General features: G+C 42.4%; 1 protein-coding gene across 4 annotated transcripts in view; it reads right to left on the reverse strand.

Annotated features, from left to right (window-relative positions):
* col12a1b (collagen, type XII, alpha 1b) overlaps positions 1-19,740 on the reverse strand; it is a 151,299-nt gene that overhangs the window by 49,638 nt on the left and 81,921 nt on the right. For all 4 annotated transcript variants that reach the window (XM_084081778.1, XM_084081780.1, XM_084081777.1 and 1 more), the window contains 13 exons: positions 19,488-19,627; positions 18,627-18,756; positions 18,305-18,444; positions 17,939-18,068; positions 14,426-14,568; positions 11,433-11,562; positions 9,784-9,926; positions 7,908-8,037; positions 6,587-6,706; positions 6,302-6,448; positions 4,946-5,062; positions 1,704-1,856; positions 945-1,019 (listed from right to left, as the gene is read on the reverse strand). In XM_084081778.1, the coding sequence (XP_083937904.1) occupies positions 945-1,019; positions 1,704-1,856; positions 4,946-5,062; positions 6,302-6,448; positions 6,587-6,706; positions 7,908-8,037; positions 9,784-9,926; positions 11,433-11,562; positions 14,426-14,568; positions 17,939-18,068; positions 18,305-18,444; positions 18,627-18,756; positions 19,488-19,627 (1,698 nt within the window). The remainder of the gene's footprint in view (positions 1-944; positions 1,020-1,703; positions 1,857-4,945; positions 5,063-6,301; positions 6,449-6,586; positions 6,707-7,907; positions 8,038-9,783; positions 9,927-11,432; positions 11,563-14,425; positions 14,569-17,938; positions 18,069-18,304; positions 18,445-18,626; positions 18,757-19,487; positions 19,628-19,740) is intronic.

Consider the following 19,740-nt stretch of genomic DNA (forward strand, 5'->3'; position numbering starts at 1 on the left):
TCTTTGGATGAATCTTCTTTTCCTTTTTCAACACCTACAGGACGTCGTTGGGCCTTAACGGGTGTGTGTTCGATGTTCAAACACCCCGAAGGCCCAAAAGGAACATGTGGCGGCCATTAGACGACTACTGGCACCGCTTACATCCAGGGGGAGTGTTCCAGTCTTCAGTGCTTCGGTCAACACGCTGCACTGAGTAGCTTGTGATCACAGTTGAAGCCTGAATTAATAGGTTTGATCCGTTTAATCCAAAGTCTGTTCATTGTCTTCGAAGCTGACAGCTACACCAGTCTGGGGAATTGGTGTTTGTGTTGTATCAGTGGATGTGGCAATACTTGTACAATGCGTAATCCATCCAATGTACAATATACTGTATTGTGGCTATAGCAGGGCTAGAGATAGAGCGGTTGATTCACTTTCAATTCAGGAAGTGGGTTTTTCTTTCAAACTCGGGAACTGCATTTTCAACACCAATCATTTCAGTCTGTTATTCATCCGAGTGGAATGGAATATTTTCTTTGATTTTCTGAATGTGTTTGCTGCTCTTTTTCACGCCTCTCGATTTAGCACGGCTCTGAATCACACATACTGTAACTGGGAGCTCCGCAGATATGACAGTGTGAAGACATTGGCGCTGTTTAAAGACTGTTCAATTTGCACAATTATGTAAACTGAAAGTGAAGTGACCCATCCTTCGTGTGTGTGTGTGTGTGTGTGTGTGTGTGTGTGTGTGTGTGTGTGTGTGTGTGTGTGTGTGTGTGTGTGTGTGTGTGTGTGTGTGTGTGTGTGTGTGTGCGCGCGTGCGTGCGTGCGTGCCAGTTTGTCTGTGTGGAGGAGAAGGTGCCATGTGTATCCTTAGGTGCCATGAACAATCAACCTTTTGTTTCCCTGTAAATTATTGTAATTTGTGGATTCAAATAAAGAATTAAAATGTGTGTGTCTCTTACCTGCCCATGCAGGGGGGATGGTGGGTGGAGGGGGAGGAGTTGGGGGGAGGGTAGGGACTGGAGTTGTCATGATTACTGGGAAGACATGGAAAGACACGTGGTGAGTTGAAAATAATACTACTACTGTACTTACTACTATTATATAAATCATTTATATTACTTTGTTACCACTAAAAGTAATATATATTTGCAGCAACACAGGCTTCCCCATTTGAAAAGATTTTGTGCCAGTGACCCCATAAGAGAACATTTGTCGAACGCTGTCAACATGTTTTGAAAATAGCAGATCTACAAGCTCACAACCCATCGCATTGCGACACGTTGTCAGCTTGCAGATCAGCTATCGACCATCGGTAATCTCGGTGCAACTGAGGTCCAAATTGGTCAGACTGACGTAGACTGCAGGGAAGATTAAAGGGGTGAGACGAGCTCAAAAATAGTTAAAGATGTGTAACCCATGTTCTGAATGAACAAATGCATTCTGGTAGAAGGTACAGGGTACCAAAGTGTGGCTTAAGTAGAAAGTGTGGCTTAAGAACTCCTTTGCACCTGTGTCAATTAAACTGTTAAATGATGCTTTGAAATAGGACTGATTGTAAAAGGCTAGATGAATCTTACTATTTGTGAACTCTCTTGTTATGCATTTCTATTGCATAACAACTATTCTATTGCATTGACTCCCCGGACCCCCACTTTATGAACCAATGGCCTAGACTGGGACAGATGTACCTCGTCTGTCTATAATAGTACAGTACTTACAGGTCCTCTCCTTGGTGCTGACTCCAGGACCCTCCAGGTTAGGGGTCTGAACAAAGACAGTGGCTGAGTAAAGGGCGTCTGGGGAAAGTCCTTCGAAGCAGTAGTAGGGGTTGCCTGCTGGTATGGTGATTTCATGCTGGCCTTTACTGGATGCTGCAGGAGACAGGGGAGAAAGATTCATCACAAGAATTCATTGGTGACTAGAGTACCGGTAGCTTGATTCATACCGTAGATTGTACAGTTGGTGTACAGTTGACTACACAGAGCTACTGATCATCCGGTTATTCAAACTATATTCAGACTGGCTCTGACTGTTTCAAAATTTGGAGACATGGAAACGTATTAAAGCCACATTCCTAGGTGGTTTGGAATGTGATTCAAATATGATTTCAAACATGTGACACTGGGACACTGAAGCTTCATTCATACTTTGTCGTGTGACGGTGTTGCTCGTTGAAAATAGCTGATCTACAAGCTCAAGTGTCGCTATGTGACACGTTGTGTGCTTGTAGGTTGGCTATTTTCGGCGAGCAACACCGCCATATGACAGAGTATAAGTTAAGCTTTGCTCACACTTATATTGTTATGACGTTACCACAGCAACCAATGTAGATAGGCTGACGATGTCTGAATACACACATCTGATCACTTACAAATAACAGTGTGGAAAGTCAGCACTAAAGATCGTATTTGAGAAACAAATGTGTCTGCAGTCTGAACAAAGCCTCAATCAACAAGTCACAACATGTATGATCCCCGTCAAACTGCTGTTGAGCAAGAGACTGGATCCGCCTACCTGCCTAGAAAGTGCTGACCGTCCACTTTGACCCCTCTGGTGACATGCTTACATGTACACATGGCTTCAGAATGATGTATAGCAAAAACAGACTTCCTATTTATTCTGTGTGCATGACTACAAACAAACACAGCAAGTATGTTTACTGCGGAGACAGCTGCTGTAGAGACTTACAACTCACAATAGAGCGAGGAAATGGAGGCGAGTGAGATGTCATCCCCCCTCGCCGAACTGTCGGATCCTAGCGCTCCGGTGAGGCAACGGTTTGAAAACACATACTTTAACGTCAACACGATACGATCCAATTCACTTAATGGACTCTAAATGGTTCTGGGAAAAACCCAGTTGCACCCATTTGGGGTCCAGTTCATTCTAATACAGTGGCTCATCAAAATACAAGATACAAAGGGATTAGTTCTGTTGACAGAAGTTAATCCCTGAACATTTCAACTCGGCGTCAGGCAATACTGAAAAAAGGAAGGATGCTGTATGCTTTTAATACGCTTTGACCCTGCATGACAGTGTCAAATATGGAGAAACAATTGATGAAGAGAAGCTCATGGCCTTGTAAGGCTGAATCGCTCAATCCTCACTCTCCTCTACACTCAGTCATCTCAGCACCAATCTCAGACCACTGTTTGCATTCCAGCTTGAGAACAAACAGTTATTTGTTGACTGGAGAGCACTGTCTGCTGCGTCTTAGAAGAGGGGTTGCCAGATTCTCAGGGGTATGAGTACTTCTGTCTCACGCTAGCAGAATCTGGCAGCCCATATGGGTAATGATCACAGTACTATCTATATATATATATACACACACACACAGTACATATATATGCCGCTTCCTGTTGTTGTTCTTTAATTGCTAACCCCGCATCCATGTGCGAACATGAACCAGATGGATTCAAAGCCCCTCTGTTGGTAATTTAAAAGGATGCAATCTTCATACACGTAAGGACAATTAAAAGCTTGATGGTGGGGGGCTTTCCAAGTTGGCCAAATCTCGCATCCTGCCGCGTACCAACAATCACGGGAGGAGGAGAGTGAGGATAAGCATTTGTCTGTGAAAAAAGTCTAGACAGTGGACAGTGGGAAGGGTCGCGCACGAAGTCGGCAGAAGATCTGATGCATCGCTGACTACAGTAATGACATCATCTGGAGACGTGCCCTCGGAACATCTGCAGAGCCTCTCATTGCGCAAATCACCTCAAACAAAGTCGCCTCCTATAAACGTCTGCCTCTGCTTGTGGTTACCACCGTGACTATGGGCGTACACACGACGACAACATAGATAGCTGCCAAGATAAAGGAAGCGAGTCTGTAAATGAGGTGTGTTGACCTTGTTGAAAGCAGGGTTTAAGTGGCTCTGTTAGGGTGTGATATGGATTTTCTGAACATGGTTTAGGGCTACTCGACCTCTCATCGGCTATCGTCTGGCGATGATTTAGCCTCTGGTGAATGGATAGATGAAGACAAATAAACGAATGACAAGCTAAATCCTCAGATTTGAAGTTGAGATTGTATTTCAGGAAATGCGTTCCGCCTCTTTTGCTCTCTACACTGACTGTGTACCTGGACACTAATCCCACGTCACCAAAGCCTGTTCAATAGTGATTGATCAGTACTACTCGGACTACAAATGAACTACAAACTGCAGGACACTTCCGACAACAACAATATCATCCCTTGCCTACAGATTCTGCATTCATATGCAATTATCTGTACAGTACATAAGAGATTAATGATGATACACTTGGAAGCTACAGACTGAATCTTTCAATAGGCTGCACTGCTGGCCACAATCGTAAAACTACCTGTTTAATCAGACACCTGGAAAAAAAAACTGGCACTATTTTTAAAATTAAAAATGGGGTGTGGCCAGGTGAGGCCAGTGTAACAGAGTGGTTCACTACCTCAGCCTGATGGCCTGAAAGTCTAATATCTCCCCCGAGCGATAGGGATATCCCTTTGGCTTAGTGGTTAAGATGTTGGCTTTCCACGCGGGTGACCCGAGTTCGAAATCCGAGCGTTACACCAGCAGTAAATCCTCGTTGAAAGTTTCAACTAGTGCTGCCCTATGGACTTTATTTACTATTTAAAGAAAATACGTCATGAAACATCTGTGTAATAATCATAAGCACCCCCAGGACAACAAGGCCTTCTCTCTCAGATCTCAATCAATACTGAGCACTTTATGGGCTAATTTTGCACCTGTGATCTTCACTTTAGACAAATGAGGGTCTTTACTTTCATTATCCTCATCCGTAATCTGTTGCATTTAGCAGAGAGTTCTCTCTCATCTTATCGTGTTGTGTTATCTCTACATTTTCTCTGTTAAAAGAAAGTGCAATGCCCACACAAGGACATTTGCATTTGACTTGGTGGTAGAATAAATATTGATCTAAATTCATAAAACATTTTGATAGTGAAACAACAAATAAAAACGTACGGTTCAGAGGGTCCAGTCTGATGCGGTAGGAAGTAGCCGCTCTGTGTGGAGACCATTTGATGCAGAAGCGATCAGCGCCAACCTTCTCCGTTTCAATGTTGGTCACATTCAGGAAGACTGTAGACAGAGAATTGGAAGGCTTAGGAAAGTAAATTAACACGATTCCTACACATTCATTGTGCCTTATTAAATTCCAATCAGTCATGACTATTCCATGACATAATGTCTGTAGATAAATCAGTCAGTTGAAAGAAACAGGATACTTGTATTTTTAGTTTTTTGTTAAATGTTAAAGCTCTATATTTCGATAATCATCACCGGGATAACAATTTTAACCAATAAGCAGAGAGAACGCCACAGAGTTCATTTATCAACTTCATATGCTATCAGTTTATAGCACTGGTTCTCAAACAGTTTCCTGTCAGGGACCCCCAATTTCATATGTATCAATCACAATTTTTCACGATTTGAAATATAAGTATAATATATGCTTGTAGATCTGCTAAAAGAAAGGTAGTTCCACCACGTATTTAACGGCAGGTCACAGACAACTAACTGCCTTTTTAGTCATGACTCTGATGAAGATGCACCTTTCATCAAAACGGTAGTCTTTGGTATCTATCACCTTGTAAATAAAACATTCAACTGTCTGTGATGCTCCGGTGCTTCATGCCTTGAAATCTGCTATTTTGACAATATGATTGCCAATGTATAAAATTGGGTTAAAGTGGTTAACATTATTTTCATGCTATTATTAATACATAATAAAATGTTGCTGGGGACCCCCTGGAACACCTTCAAGGACCACACTTTGAGAACCAGGGCAGTAGAGCCAGTGCAGTAGAGCGTCCCAAAAGAGAATATGTTGATGCCTGTGTTTTGTTACTGTATTTGTGCACTGTTTCTGTGTATGACATAATGTCTGGCAAGATTACTGTGACCAATAATTGTCTACATTAAATTCAAACCATATTCTTTTCATGTTATTTATAGATGGTAGAGTAAGCATGTACAGTCAAATCCTCAGTGTTAATTCCATTCGCAACAACGAGAGTGTACAAATGGAACCAAATGTTCCATTAAGGGTCCATTTGGTTACATTTGTACCATCTTGGAGTTAACTGAACGCTGAGGATTTAGTGTAGATAGAGTGTAGAGGAAGGCACCAAATTGCAGATCGACAAGCTCGCAATGCAATGCATTGTGAGCTCGTAGATTGTCTATTTTTGCTGTGCAACACCGGCGTACGACCAAGTATAAAATAGGGCTAAAAATGTTTATAAAGAATGTAACCCTGGTTCTATGAATCCCAGGGATGAAGAAGAAAGCCAGTTGAAGGTACTGTACTGTACATACGTGTTGTTCCTTTCCCAACGAGTGCCTTGCTGGTGCCTCCAGTGTACTGCGCAAACACTTGCACATCATAGGTGGTTCCAGGATTGAGGTTCTGGATGGTGTAAGAGGTCACGTCACCCACAAACACATCCCGGGGTTCATCCTTGCCTGCAAGGACCACACAAAAGAAGAAAAGAGGTATACATCTGGATTACTTATAATTGTACACAGGTATAACAGGTTGTTGCCACAATATCCAGGGAGAATAGTCACGTTTATTTTCAGACTCATATGAAGTCAGCTCACCCTCTGGGGAATAGACCAGTTTGTATCCAAGAACGGGTGCCGGCACAGGGTCCCAGGCCACGCGGAAGCGGGTATACCATTCATCCGAGACGCGCAGGTTTCTGGGTTCCAACAGGCCCACTGTAGAGAGGCAACCCAGATGCATGTCAACACATAATCAGTCACGGCAATCAGCCTCACCAATGAGCAGGAAAGTAGGGGTGACCCCCATCCATTAACAGCTTAGCACCCAGTGGCAAACCCCACTGGACAGACTGCAAAGATATCTGTCATTCTGTTTGCAAATAAAGTCTTTAAATCTTATTCCCCCATTTTGCTAAATAATTCCCTTAGTTCCAACGCAACTGAAACTCTTTAAAGACAATTCTTAAAGCTGTGCTAGAAACAAGTGAGATCATCTTTCAACAGTTATTTTTATACAATCTTTTTTTCTTTCAAAAATAAATAAATAATCTAAAACAAGACTTTAACCCTATACAATACATAGTGAAATTACTTGTGAATATTTTCATAACGCAGCGTCTCCCTGGCAGCCAATCAACATCCACTGCTGCTGTTTATGAATGACACTATGAGGGATACATGTGTTTAGATTGGATTTACTTTTGCGTGGTGTTGCCCAGGGAGCTGGGCAGTGTACTGTACTGTAGGTAGCAGCTATGGCATTCTGCCCGTCCATGGAGCCTGGCACAACAGTCCCTAGCCCAGCGCCAGAAGAGAAAGACTCTCCATTGTTTGTGTATCTCAGGCTAATGCTCTCCAGCCACTGAAAGCTCTTCTGAGTTGGTCTACTGTGAGTTCTCGACGCCAGAAGCTGTTTGAACTGAAATATGTTGGCTCTGATGGAGTACACTGTAAATCTATTGTGAGAGGTTTTTCTTTTCCACTGAAAACATTCTTGTCTTCTTCAGGACTGCTGGTCTTGGTGTTGTATTTGGTTGGAGTAATAGTTTCTCTCAATATCTTAGTTTCTAACCCACCCTGCAGTAATGCAAGATTATACTTGGTTGTGTGTTGTGTTTGCTTGTAGATTGGCTATTTTCGGTGCACATCACTGTAACGCAACTACGTATAAAAACTTATGTAGTTTTAGCAAGTTTGTATACAGCACCTAGACTAACCACTGTGTGCCCAGAAAAGTCCTTGAGCAAGGCAGGTTGATCCCAATCGGTTCCAGAAGTGCTGCCATTTGGCTCTGCACTCTGGCCTAAATCATAGGCCTACACTTGACTTCCAAAAAAAACATTAAATGTTGGACCTTAGACGTCAAGGTTATTAACAAATCCCCACATAACCCTTGTATTGTATTTTTTAAGTGTACCTGTGCGGCCGTTTCCATTGAGTGTTCCTCCTGGCCCTTCAGCGTAGATGGCTTGCACAGTGATGTTGTACGGAGTGTCTGGGAGCAGGTTCAGCAGCATGGCATTGTTTCTGTTCCCTGTAACCACAGTCTGAGGGAACAAACAAAGACAGATGAAGTTTACATCTACAAGTAGATGGCTTTAAGGGATATTCAGAATACTATGCTCCCAAAGTCTCCCTGGGAATAATAAAATACACGTACGTACGTAGCCGTCCATCAATACATCAATCTATCTATAATTAATGCCTCTGCAAACTACAAAAAAAAAAAGTGTAAGTCACAGCTGCTAAGCATAACAGTTATGTACTAATAAATAATATGTTTCCCAGACTGTTAATATAAATCTCTTGCAGACATGCTGTGAATCTCCATTACGAAGAATCCTTTCATCGCCCTTCCCTTGGCTTCAATTATCTGTCACACACACACACATACACACACACACACACACAACAGGTGTCTTGCTAACGAGCAGAGAGGGAGCACAGCTGGGCTGTCGCGCCTCTCGCTGTTGGTCCAACTCGTTATCTAAGCACATTAATAACATTCAAACAGTCCCCAATGAGAGTTTTGATCGGTCTTTGCCTTTAACGAGGCATGGCAATTGGCCATTAATCTAAATGAGTCAAGAGAAAGCTGAAAATTAGAATTTTGCTACATGCTTTATTTGCAACACGATGGATGGAAGAGAGTGCCTGAAGGCCATTTACAGTACTAAAATGTAGTACAGCTGGTCAGAGCACTGCTGTACAGTACGTCACACAAATGTTGGCCAATCAAATCCGGATGTTATAATTGTGACATTTGTTGGTCAATCAAATTGTTACGTTTTGTGAAATGTTTAGCAATTTCAATTGAAGATGTCCAAAATACCGTACATCTGGTCGGGAGAAAGCAATGCTTTAAAGGGGCAAGGAACCTGAGGCTGATTTTGTAGTTAGTTTTCCAGTTATATTTCCAGGTTATCAACAGATGCAAGGTAAAAACATGGCAGGCCAGTAAGTAACGCAGCTGCAGCTACAGCTTAATAAAGGGTGTGTTTGATTTAGGTGTGACCAGAGCCATGGGTGTACCAATGTGCAAGCACAGGCAATAATCAACCTAAATCTCACACAGTATTAATTTGATAAGATCATGGTGTACTATCCACACGTTTCCTAGGGGTTGATGTCCACCACCCCCTAGGAAACTTGTGGATAAGGTCAACATTATACAACCTGCCACGTTTTAACCTGAAACTACAAGATCAGCATAGGCCAGGTTTCATCCCCCTTTGAGAGCCTCATTATCTACAGTCTCTCTACAATCCTGAAGAAGGGTTCCTTGAAGGTTCATTACTTTGTCATCTATATCCTTCAAAGTGTATCATTATTGGTTAGAGATAGAGTTATGATGGACATCTCATTTTGGAACTAAATTCTTCGTATGTTTTAAGGAAAGGGGTTTATTAGCTGTATGTTAGTGTCACAGTATATGTCATGAGTGCACCCTCAGGTGAATTCTTCACATACTTGAAAAAAAAAGATAATCCCATCCCTCGGTTTTTCCAACAGACTTCAATGATCTACTGTCCCTTACAAGTCCTATAATTAGTTTTAATGCAGTGCCATCAATCATCATTCTAGTAAGAGTGCATGTTGCTTTTTCAAATGATGGATGGCAAATGGTCGAAGAATAACTGGACTAGTAGTCTGTTCTCTTATTTTGTCAACAATAATCATTGGATGTTTTTAGGTGTTCTGACCTTTAGTGCAATCAATCTTTTTCTGAGAGCACGGTGGTGTCACTGTTTTGAAATGGTGGGAGGAACAGTTGTCACGATTTGTGCACTCACATATTCAGTGATGGGGTCTCCAGTCATGGGGGCGTAGGCGATCCTGTACTGCGTGACAGGACCCTCAGCGTGGTCCCAGCCAATGGTCAGGGTGCTGGTAGTGGCATCGAACACACGCAGGTTCCTAGGGCCAGCGCGGGGCACTGGAACAAGGACATCTCTCATGAAGGCTTGTAACTGATACATGATTACTGATACATGTGACGCATGTGATGTGTCCATGCAAACTGCAAAATCTTTTCATCTTAAGAAGTCATTTAGTATCAAGTAGTATTTAGTTAGTATTTAGTAAGACATTTATCTCGTAGTAGTATTAAACTTGTATCTTGATTGAAAACGTTTGCTAGTTGTGTAGGTAATATTTCCAGTTTAAACAGAAAAACAGAATGGATTTATTCTATTGTATATTTATTCTATTACCACCAAGATAATGTTTTGAGCGTCTAACTCTTCCTCAGACGCTCCTAGACGCTCGAAATGTCATCTTGGTGGCTATGGAGTAAATATCCTTGGGAGCAGTGTGATCCAGAGTGCAGTCTCTATTTTTTTGTTTTCACCTGTTCTTCTGTCCAGCACCTGGGATTTTATCGTATAGATATGCATGCTTTTGTAAACATTTTTGCATAAAATGTCCAGTTTCCCATGAATTTTCATGTGGATCAAGACATCTCTTGAATCAATATGTTGGAACAAGTTGAGTAATCTGCCTTGTTTATAGATGCCGCACTGTCTCTGATTCCAAGGCGATTCTTAACAAGCAAAACTGCACTGTAAACAAGTGAGATCTAACACGACCAGTGGTGGAAAAAGTACTCAAATTCTTTACTTAAGTAAAAGTACCAATACCGCAATATAAAAATACTCTGTTACAAGTAAAAATCCAAAATTAAAAATGTACTTGAGTGAAAGTACAAAAGTGTTGGCATCAAAATGTACTTAAAGTACCAAAAGTAAAAGTACTAAATATTTGAAAATAGCCGATCTACAAGCTCACAACGCGTCGCGATGCGACGCGTTGTGAGCTTGTAGATCTGCTATTTTCAAATAGCCTAGGTATGAAATAGGGCTAAAGTGGTTAATGTATGTTTCATTATATCATAGTTTGTATCTGAAAAGTAACTAGTTACTAAAGTTTTCAAATAATTGTAGTGGAGTAAAAGTACAATATTTGCCTCTGAGATGTAGTGGAGTAGAAGTAAAAGTATTGGAAATTGGAAATACTCAGGTAAAGTACAAATACCTCAAAATTGTACTTAAGTACAGTACTTGAGTAAATGTACTTAGTTACTTTCCACCACTGAACACAACCCACAGTGAGATTGTTTTCTGATAGTGGCATGACGCAACATGATGTCAAAGGACTTGCTGGACAGAAACATGGACATCTCTTGCAGCTTACAGAATGTGCTTATAGTTGTAATGACTCAACATACAGTACTGTATACTGTGTGTAGACCCGGGTCGTATGACTGTACACATTGTCAAAGAGTCAAATTGCTCTCTGACTCAGTGAGGTAACTCTGGTTTAGATAGCACACTAATCAGACACGTGCACACAAACGTATAAACAGATATTCACATGCACGCACGTGCGTGCACAGTCGCACACACACACACACACACACACACACACACACACTATCTCTTACGTGTTTTGCCGTCATCAGCGGCAGGCTCTCCCTCTCCATCAGCATACAGAGCAGTTACTTTAACAGAGTAGGGTGTGTCTGGGATCAGGTTGTCCAGGAAGGCGTTGTTGATACTTCCAGGAACCAGAACCTAACAGGACACATGGACAGAGTGAGCTCAAACGTCGACGCGTACAGTGTACATGTCTTTATTTTATCAGTAATATTTTCATGAAGTTCTTACAGCGAACACTTTTGTTACAGTATTTGCTCACAATAATGCTGTGAAATCACCACCTGTAGTGCTTTTTAAAGTTGACCTATTTACCGATGAATACGGAACCCTTCGTGCATTACGGTACAGATGAAACCTGCGGCGGTAATGTACATAATGACCTCACTGCTAATCCCGCCGTGCTCTCTGTCATCTCCCCGGGTTCGTCGTTGCCAAAAGACTAGCCTCTGAATACTAACAAAGCCGCGCGAGGTTTGGCCATAGACCACCAAACAAATCATTCATTCAGCGAGGGGAGGCTGACTGATAAACAGTTAGTGTTACGCTGCGGCTGGTGAGTGCGCGCGCGTCACTGTTTGTGTGGGGATGTCATCGACGCCATGTGAGGGGTGTTTGATCGAGCATGTCTCGGCACGTAGCTCACCGCGCGTTCTAACAAACAACAAGTTTGTTTTTTGTCTTTTATCACCGGGATTACCATGTCCATCTTCTGTCCTGTGCTTTTAGACAATGTGGCCCATAACACCAGGGCCCTTACGTCATGGGAAAAGAATCTGCTTGTTGAACTGTGGTCGGCTTCTCTCTTAGGCACTTGTTGGTTGTTGGACTTGTGTAGTGCTGGGTACTGTGGGTTTGTAAACAGGCTTTGACCGACTGATTTCTGTATGTATACAAAGGGACAGAATGGGATAAAATCCTAGGGATTAAATCCCATCATTGCCTTCTCTCCTGTGTCTCCCGTACTGTGTTTTGCTCTCAGCTTTACTTTCATCTCTCAGAAGACTGTAGCAAAGCTTCATTTATACATCACATGACGGTGTTGCTTACTTTTTTTTTCTGCAACACATTAGCATTAAGATTGTTATTTTCGGCAAGCAACATCGTCATACTATGGGGTATAAATTAAGGGGTGTGAGGAATAGGAGTGCAGATTAGGGGTGCGGTTACGGTTATTTTAACTGATTTATTAAATCAATAATAAATAAAAAATCACACCCAGTGTGAAGTGGGCGGTGTGGTCACAGTAGTCATCACAGTGGGTGATTCACTTAAAAAAAAACATAAATGTGTTTTTTTTAAGTGCACAGGCCAATTTATAGGACTGCACATGTGTCATGTGTTTCACTTGCCAATCACAGTCCTGAATAGAGTCAACCAGTGTACAATGGTGGCCAATCACGGTGCAGGGTTAGGGGGGTACAATGGTGGCCAATCACAGCGCAGGGTTGGGGGGGTGCAATGGGTGGGGGTCCAAACCTCACATATAGGGGCGGTTGCACCGCCCAAAAAAATCGATTGAATAATTGCTGAGAAAAGAATCGATAGTTGCAGCCCTAAGTGAGAGTGTATGGTTTAAGGCACCCTGTGCAGCCACACTGACTGTACCATCATGGCCGGATATCAAACCCCACCGGAAACCTTCTCTTGCTTTCTGTCTCCCTCACAGCTTTAGTATCAGGGATGGAAAAAGAAACATCTAGAGAGAAATGGAACTGCCAACATTCCTCTGATGAAAAACGGATGACGGGACAACAAAGGTAGAGAAGATAAAATCCATCCATCGCGAGAGAAAACAAATATAGGAAACGGTGACTAGGGGGGGGGGGGATACTGAACTCTACGGTGCCTAGCGATACACAGCTGCATCAAAGACGAGCCTAATCACAAAAACGGGCTCATTAGCTTCATATTACGGGGCCCGTGGCCTCAAAACTTCAAAACATAGGAACTTTTCGCTGATGCCTGTCACAGATGTGTGTGCGTGTGTGGTGAGCACATTTTCCAAACTCCAGTCACAATGATTGGTGGGGAAATTCGCCCTGCTCGCTTCCCCCCTGAGATCCAGAGATGTGCATCCATGCGTGAAATCAATGCTGATCCCAGAGACACAAAACGCTGACAAGTCAGGATTTCCATCGTTAAGCACATCAACGTGATTACCGCCGTGCTAACATCTGTGAGGCCCGGGAGAACGCTGTGCATTTATATTTAGACTATTCATGCATAATATATGCTTGGACTGACCAGGTGAACCCGTCTGTAATCTCTCACTGATTCCACAGATTAAATCCATGTTTGTTTTTGTACAAACAAACCTGCAGGACAGGTTCAAGCAGTGTTCTGAAGCCACGAGGAAAGCGAGGCATGGACTTGTACCAAAGATTGTGCAACTCGGTGCTAGTGAAGTGTTCCTAACACTCTGCACACTCAAACTTTGCACGCCAGCAATGAGAATGCCCCAATACACTTTGACTTTCCCTTCAGTGGTCTCACGCCATTTCCAGTCCTTCGTGAGTAAAAAACGAGAGAATAGGGATTCTTTCCTTCGTCGACACGAATAGGGAAAACAGCAGATCTACAGGCTCACAATGTTTTGCATCACAGCATGTCGTAATCTTGTAGATCTGCAATTTTTTTACATTTAGACATTTTTGGACAAATTCATTTTGAAAATGTTGAAGTGTTTTAGCCTATAATAACATGCCCAAAATACGGACACCAGGTTGAAGGTGGTTGAAAATTTAGACAACAGTTTCACCAAAGTTTCAGCTCAGTGCTATGCTGTAGGACGGTGCCAATATCATTCTGTGTACAGTCCAAAAAACCTCCTGCTTATCTCCATCTGAGGGTTAGGGAGAGTGCGAGCATCCAGGGAGGGACTCCCCCACATCCCGAGGGCACATTCTATCTCTAATAACAACCTGTGTGTTTTAACTGTGAGAGAGAGAGAGAGAGAGAGAGAGAGAGGGGAAGACAGGAGGGCAACTGAGTGACTCACAGACTCGGTAGGCTTGACTCCCGTCGCTGGCTGGTAGGAGACGCGGTACTGCTGCACCTGGCCTGTGGCGGGCTCCCAGCGGACGTTCAGGCTGTTGGTGGTGGGGTTGTACACCTGGATGTTCTTGGGCGGTGTGCGTGGCACTGAAAAGGTTAAAGTCAAAGTCAGAGGGGAGAAAGTGCCCGCCAGGAATAATCATGAATCAACTTGATCGTCACACATCACATGATTGCAGGTGTAAAAGCTCTCAACATTTGCAGTTACAGGAAGTGTTAGAATAGGGAAAGAGAAAATTGAGAAGAAAGGAACACAGAACAAGTCAAATAACAGGAAAGCATGGTCAATTCAAATATACAATGTCCAATCTACATGCTGTAAGCATGATAAAAAAAAAAACAAATAAAGATAAATAGCGCTACGGAAGGCAGAAATGCTGTAGAACACATATCCAGCAGATGAAATAGCAGCAGGTACAGTTGCCTATATAAAGTCACAGGTTCATGTGCACGGCTAAAGTAAAAAAGGAGCCACATTTCACAAGCAAATGACGAAACGTGAGCAACTGTCCAACAGATACAGCCAGCAAAGGAGTCCCACTTTGATTTACTGTGAGCTACCGCTGCTCCAAGAGGAACTGTATAGAAAAGTTTGAACGTTCTAAAAGCCAGCTGGTTTACTTTTGCTCACACTGGCAGCTTTTTCACTTATTTTGAAATATTTGATAATCAATTATATAGGTTTGAAAACCTTAACCTGAAGTGGCTAATACTTTGGACATGCAGGCAAAAATGTGGAAAACATTTTCAAAAATAGCAGATCAACAAGCTCACAATGCCACGAACGTGTCACAATGTGACATGTTGTGAGCTTGTAGAAGAGCGGCTATTTTCGCTATTTGTCATGCAACGAATTACATGGGGCTTAAGTGGTTATCCATGATTAAACTGGGGGAGAAGCTCAAACGCTGACAGCAGCAAAAGTCTCCTGCAGGAAAGTCATTTTATAGCATCTATGTGGAGAACACGTAGAGAGAAGTAGCACAGTTTTGGCTTTATGCAAAAGCCTCTTAACTTCCCTTTTAAACCGAAACAGATGTGCATATTTCCCTGGTGTTCAGCGTCTCAGCCCAATAAAAGAGATGTTGTAGGTAGTAGCAGACCTAGCTGCCTCCTTCATGAGAGAAAAAACCCTAAAAGTATAATCACTTTACTAACAGGGAGGTGGAGTCTGTCCCTTGTGTCTATTGGTATGCTGCTCTAACTACCTGAGTACTGAAAGAAAGGATGACATACTGCAAAGTTGATCTCCTGTTACAGAAGAAGTACTGGTGATCTAGAGGCTGGGATTTAGAGGCATTTAATAATGTCATTTTTCAATTAATAACAAAAATGACCCCTGTCATTACGTTTGACACTGAAGACTAAATGTACATGTCAAGTATTTTTCTCCCTCCAAAACATCCCTACAGGATCTATCTTTGCCCTCATTTGGTATACCAGGATCTATGCATATGCTAATGTAGCACACCCCACAATCTCATTCAGGTAATAATCAGTAATAATAATCATCCCTACATGTTTGATCCCCAAACGCACCGCGGCGAAAACAAAGAAGCCAGTCACCTCCTCATTGACTAATGCATGCGTTTAGTGAGGCTGTGATTGGCGTTCAGCCTGTGAGAGAGCAAGAAACTACCAGAACTTTCATGAGTAAGCTTCACAAAGACAGAAAAGACAAATACTTAGGGCAATGCTGCCTTTGTATACTTCCTTTGTATGGTAGTGTGGATGTGATAAGCTTCTTGGATGACTGGAGTCACTTAAAATGACTGTGGGACTGACTGACCTGACTTTGACCACGGTTTTTTATTGTTCCTTGAATGTTCAGTGATCTTCTTTTAATACTGTTGTTGTCTGCAGAGGTACCAAACTATGTTTCGTTGTGTATGCAATGACAATAAAGCTCTTATCTTATCTTATCTTATCTTATCTTACTGCTAATTCAAAGAACTTTAATTGCACTACTGTAAATATGTTGGACAGAGATGGAGTGAGTATGTCTTTGACTATAACAGAACAGGTTGGTGGAACTCTAGCCTGGCATGGACAGACTAATATCACTGCGTAGATATTCGTCTGGAATCTCAGTGTGGAACCTGCATTTCCAAGGGGCGGATAAAAAATGCCTCTGGTGATAAACCCGGCACATATTTGCATACTGGACCCTGATTGGTGCCCCACAACTTCGGGGAAGCGAAATCCAATCACAAACGAGCGGGGCCAGACTAATCTGCTAGTGGAACTCGTGATTTTGTGGCCTTGACTTGGGAATGCTTTAAAATCCGTTCAGGCAACCAATCAACCAATCTTTTGGTAGATCAGTCAGGGACAAACATAACATTCCTCATATTTGGGTTGCTATCAAAGAACATCTCATCCAGATACGACCTGCAGTAAATCAGCTGAGCCTTTATGGTAAAAAAATATAAAAAAAATCGCTTTAGCAGCTTTCGATATTTGCTCCACTGGAGTTGTGGAGCCTTTTGTGGCATCATTAAGCACCATGAGCTCGGAACCACAGCTCTAATTACTGCTTTGGAATCAAGTTCTGCTGACTGGGCATGGCAAGCCATTTGGGCAGGAACACATCTAATTCACAAAATAATATGTGAAGCCTAAAAGACATGGCAAACAACAATGGAAGAGTTCACTCCCAAAATACCACATGTCCATTCTGGGGAAGAAATATAACTTAGGGTTTATCATTGAATTTTAGGTGTTTATGAAGAGTTTCTTTTTGGATATGGTGAGTATTTTGATTTGGAATTAAATTCATCTGGTGAGATACAAGTTCCACTTTGGTTCCATCAACATAAAATACACACCATTTCCATTTACGCAATTGTGTGTCCCTATAAGGGAGAGCGGGAATGAAGAAAGGAAAAGATCATATCTGGCTGCTGGGTCAGTGCTCTAGTGATGAGTTTATAACAACATTTACGCTGTAGACCTCAACGGTCTTTATGGGATGATAATTGCTCATCAAAGGGTGCAACACACCTATAACTTTTATGTCAAGCAACTGGTCTGGAATAAGTGGATTAAACATATTGAAGGTCCCAAGGAGGATTTATGTCTGATATCTACAAAAGGTATACCACTAAAAGCTACAGAAAACAAAATACTATGCCATCCATGACTGCACCAGTAATGCGTTTGGCAGGACAGAAAGAGCCTTGTACGCTGCCTCCATACCGCAGGAGTTACAGAATGGAACCATCTGAAAATAGCACATTTACTATAAAGGCATGAGAGAATGGCAAGCTCATGTCAGTTGCTTCAGTCCAGCAAAGTATCAAAATCATATTTTTTTTTTTTATATTGACACTTTTACAGTAACTATTGGCAGACATGAGCCACAGACAGAAGACCTCACATACAGTGTACCTCACATAGCAACACAGTGCACACTGATGCACAGGGACAGACAGGAAAGACAGAGCTCATCACTTACGTGTCTTCCCATTCTCTGACTGACGCATGCCCTCTCCCTCTGGGTAGACGGGGACAACGGTTACAGTGTACGGAGTGTCTGACAGCAGGTTCCTCAGGATGGTAGTGGTGGTGCCACCAGACACTTGCTCCTGTTAACAAAGAAATATTTTGGTAAACGGCATCCATACTGTATCACTTATATGGTAGCTATATAATACTGTACTTGCACCATGAATGACCTAATATGATACTTGTCATTATAGGCAAACATTTAAAAAAATCAAAAATCACGACTCATTGTGAGCTTGAAGATCGCTATTCTCGCTATTCGTCAGACGGTGATGTAACAGTAGACAGAGAAAACAAAGACAGTTTGAAGTCTCACCATGTCCTCTGCTCCGCCCGAGGCGGGGACGTAGAAGAGACGGTACTGACGCACGTTTCCTTCCGCTGGCTCCCAGCGCACCTTCAAGGAGCTGGTTGTGGGGTCGGTGACCTGCAGATTCTTAACTCCACCCAAGGCCTCTGACAAAGACATACAATCGTTAGATACATGTCAGTTTCAGCATTCTGAGTTATGACCCCAGGTCGAAGAGTTTGTAAATACACAGTAAAATCATGAGTCTTACTTTAACTCTGAATGTGTGCAAATGTATCCACAAGTCAGCGAAAACAAATCACGATACAGCTATTCTGTTCACACTTACTTGTTTTTCCGTTTTCAGACGAGCGCTTGCCCTCCATATCGGGATAAACAGGCACCACTGTCACCTTGTACTCGGTGTCTGGCTTTAGGTCTCTCAGAACCGTGTTAGTGGACATCCCAGAGACCTGAGTCTAAGGAAAAGAAAATGGCAGGATGAATGAACTGTAAACCTTTGACACTCACAGAAGTTTTAATTCCTGTCAGTCTGGCCTGTGGCTACAGTTTCAAATTTTGGCCTGGTTGTAAAATTGTCTATACAAAATAGAAAGATAGTCTGCACACTGTACAGTATCATGCCCCATGGACATTATATTAAATTATCACCAAAGGTGAGGTTTCGAGTACCAAGCTCTTACTCAGACTTGGTGTTCGAAACCTCACCTTTGGTGGTCATTTGAACTTTTCTGTTTTCACGTTCTTCTGTCCTGCACTTGGTATTTTATCATTTGGATGTGTGTGCTTCGTAAACCTTTTTATCTTTGTCACAACAGCACATTGTCTACAGAGGCCAGGATTTCAATGGGGGTCGATGGGGGATGTGATATGAAAAAACATTTGTCAGCTTGTGTTCCAGTTCCAATTTAGTCTGCTCATTTATTCGTTTCATCACTTCCAACTTAACTCATTTATCCTGTATCTTGTATGAGTTCTCTCCCCTAATTGGGTTCAATTGAAAATGTTTTTTTCTGTTTAGTAAAGAGCTGGGGAGACGGGGAGATCCCTGTTGCAACAAACACTCTATACAACATTTTGCCAAAAATGATCATCTTTTTAGGATTTTTCTTTCAGTAATAAAGGATTGTCATGAATCAAGAGGCTCTCTCAGAAACACATCGACACAGTGGACATCGTTGGTAAATACCATGACTTCGGGTCCTCCAGCTAGGGGGGCGTAGATGACGTTGTACTGCCTCACATCTCCCTCTGCAGCGTCCCAGCGGACCCTCAGAGAGTTGACGGTGGGGTCGGTCACCCGCATGTTCTTCACTGCACCCAGGGGCTCTGAAACGGGGCAGGAAAACATCATCATCAAGAGGGGTTCCCAAACTTTTTAGCTCGAGACCCAAAACTTTGGTGTCTCCGCGGAACTAAGAATTTCACAAATTGCAGTATGA

This window comes from Gymnoscopelus microlampas (assembly GCF_963454915.1).
Source record: "Gymnoscopelus microlampas genome assembly, chromosome: 16".
NCBI lineage: Eukaryota > Metazoa > Chordata > Actinopteri > Myctophiformes > Myctophidae > Gymnoscopelus > Gymnoscopelus microlampas.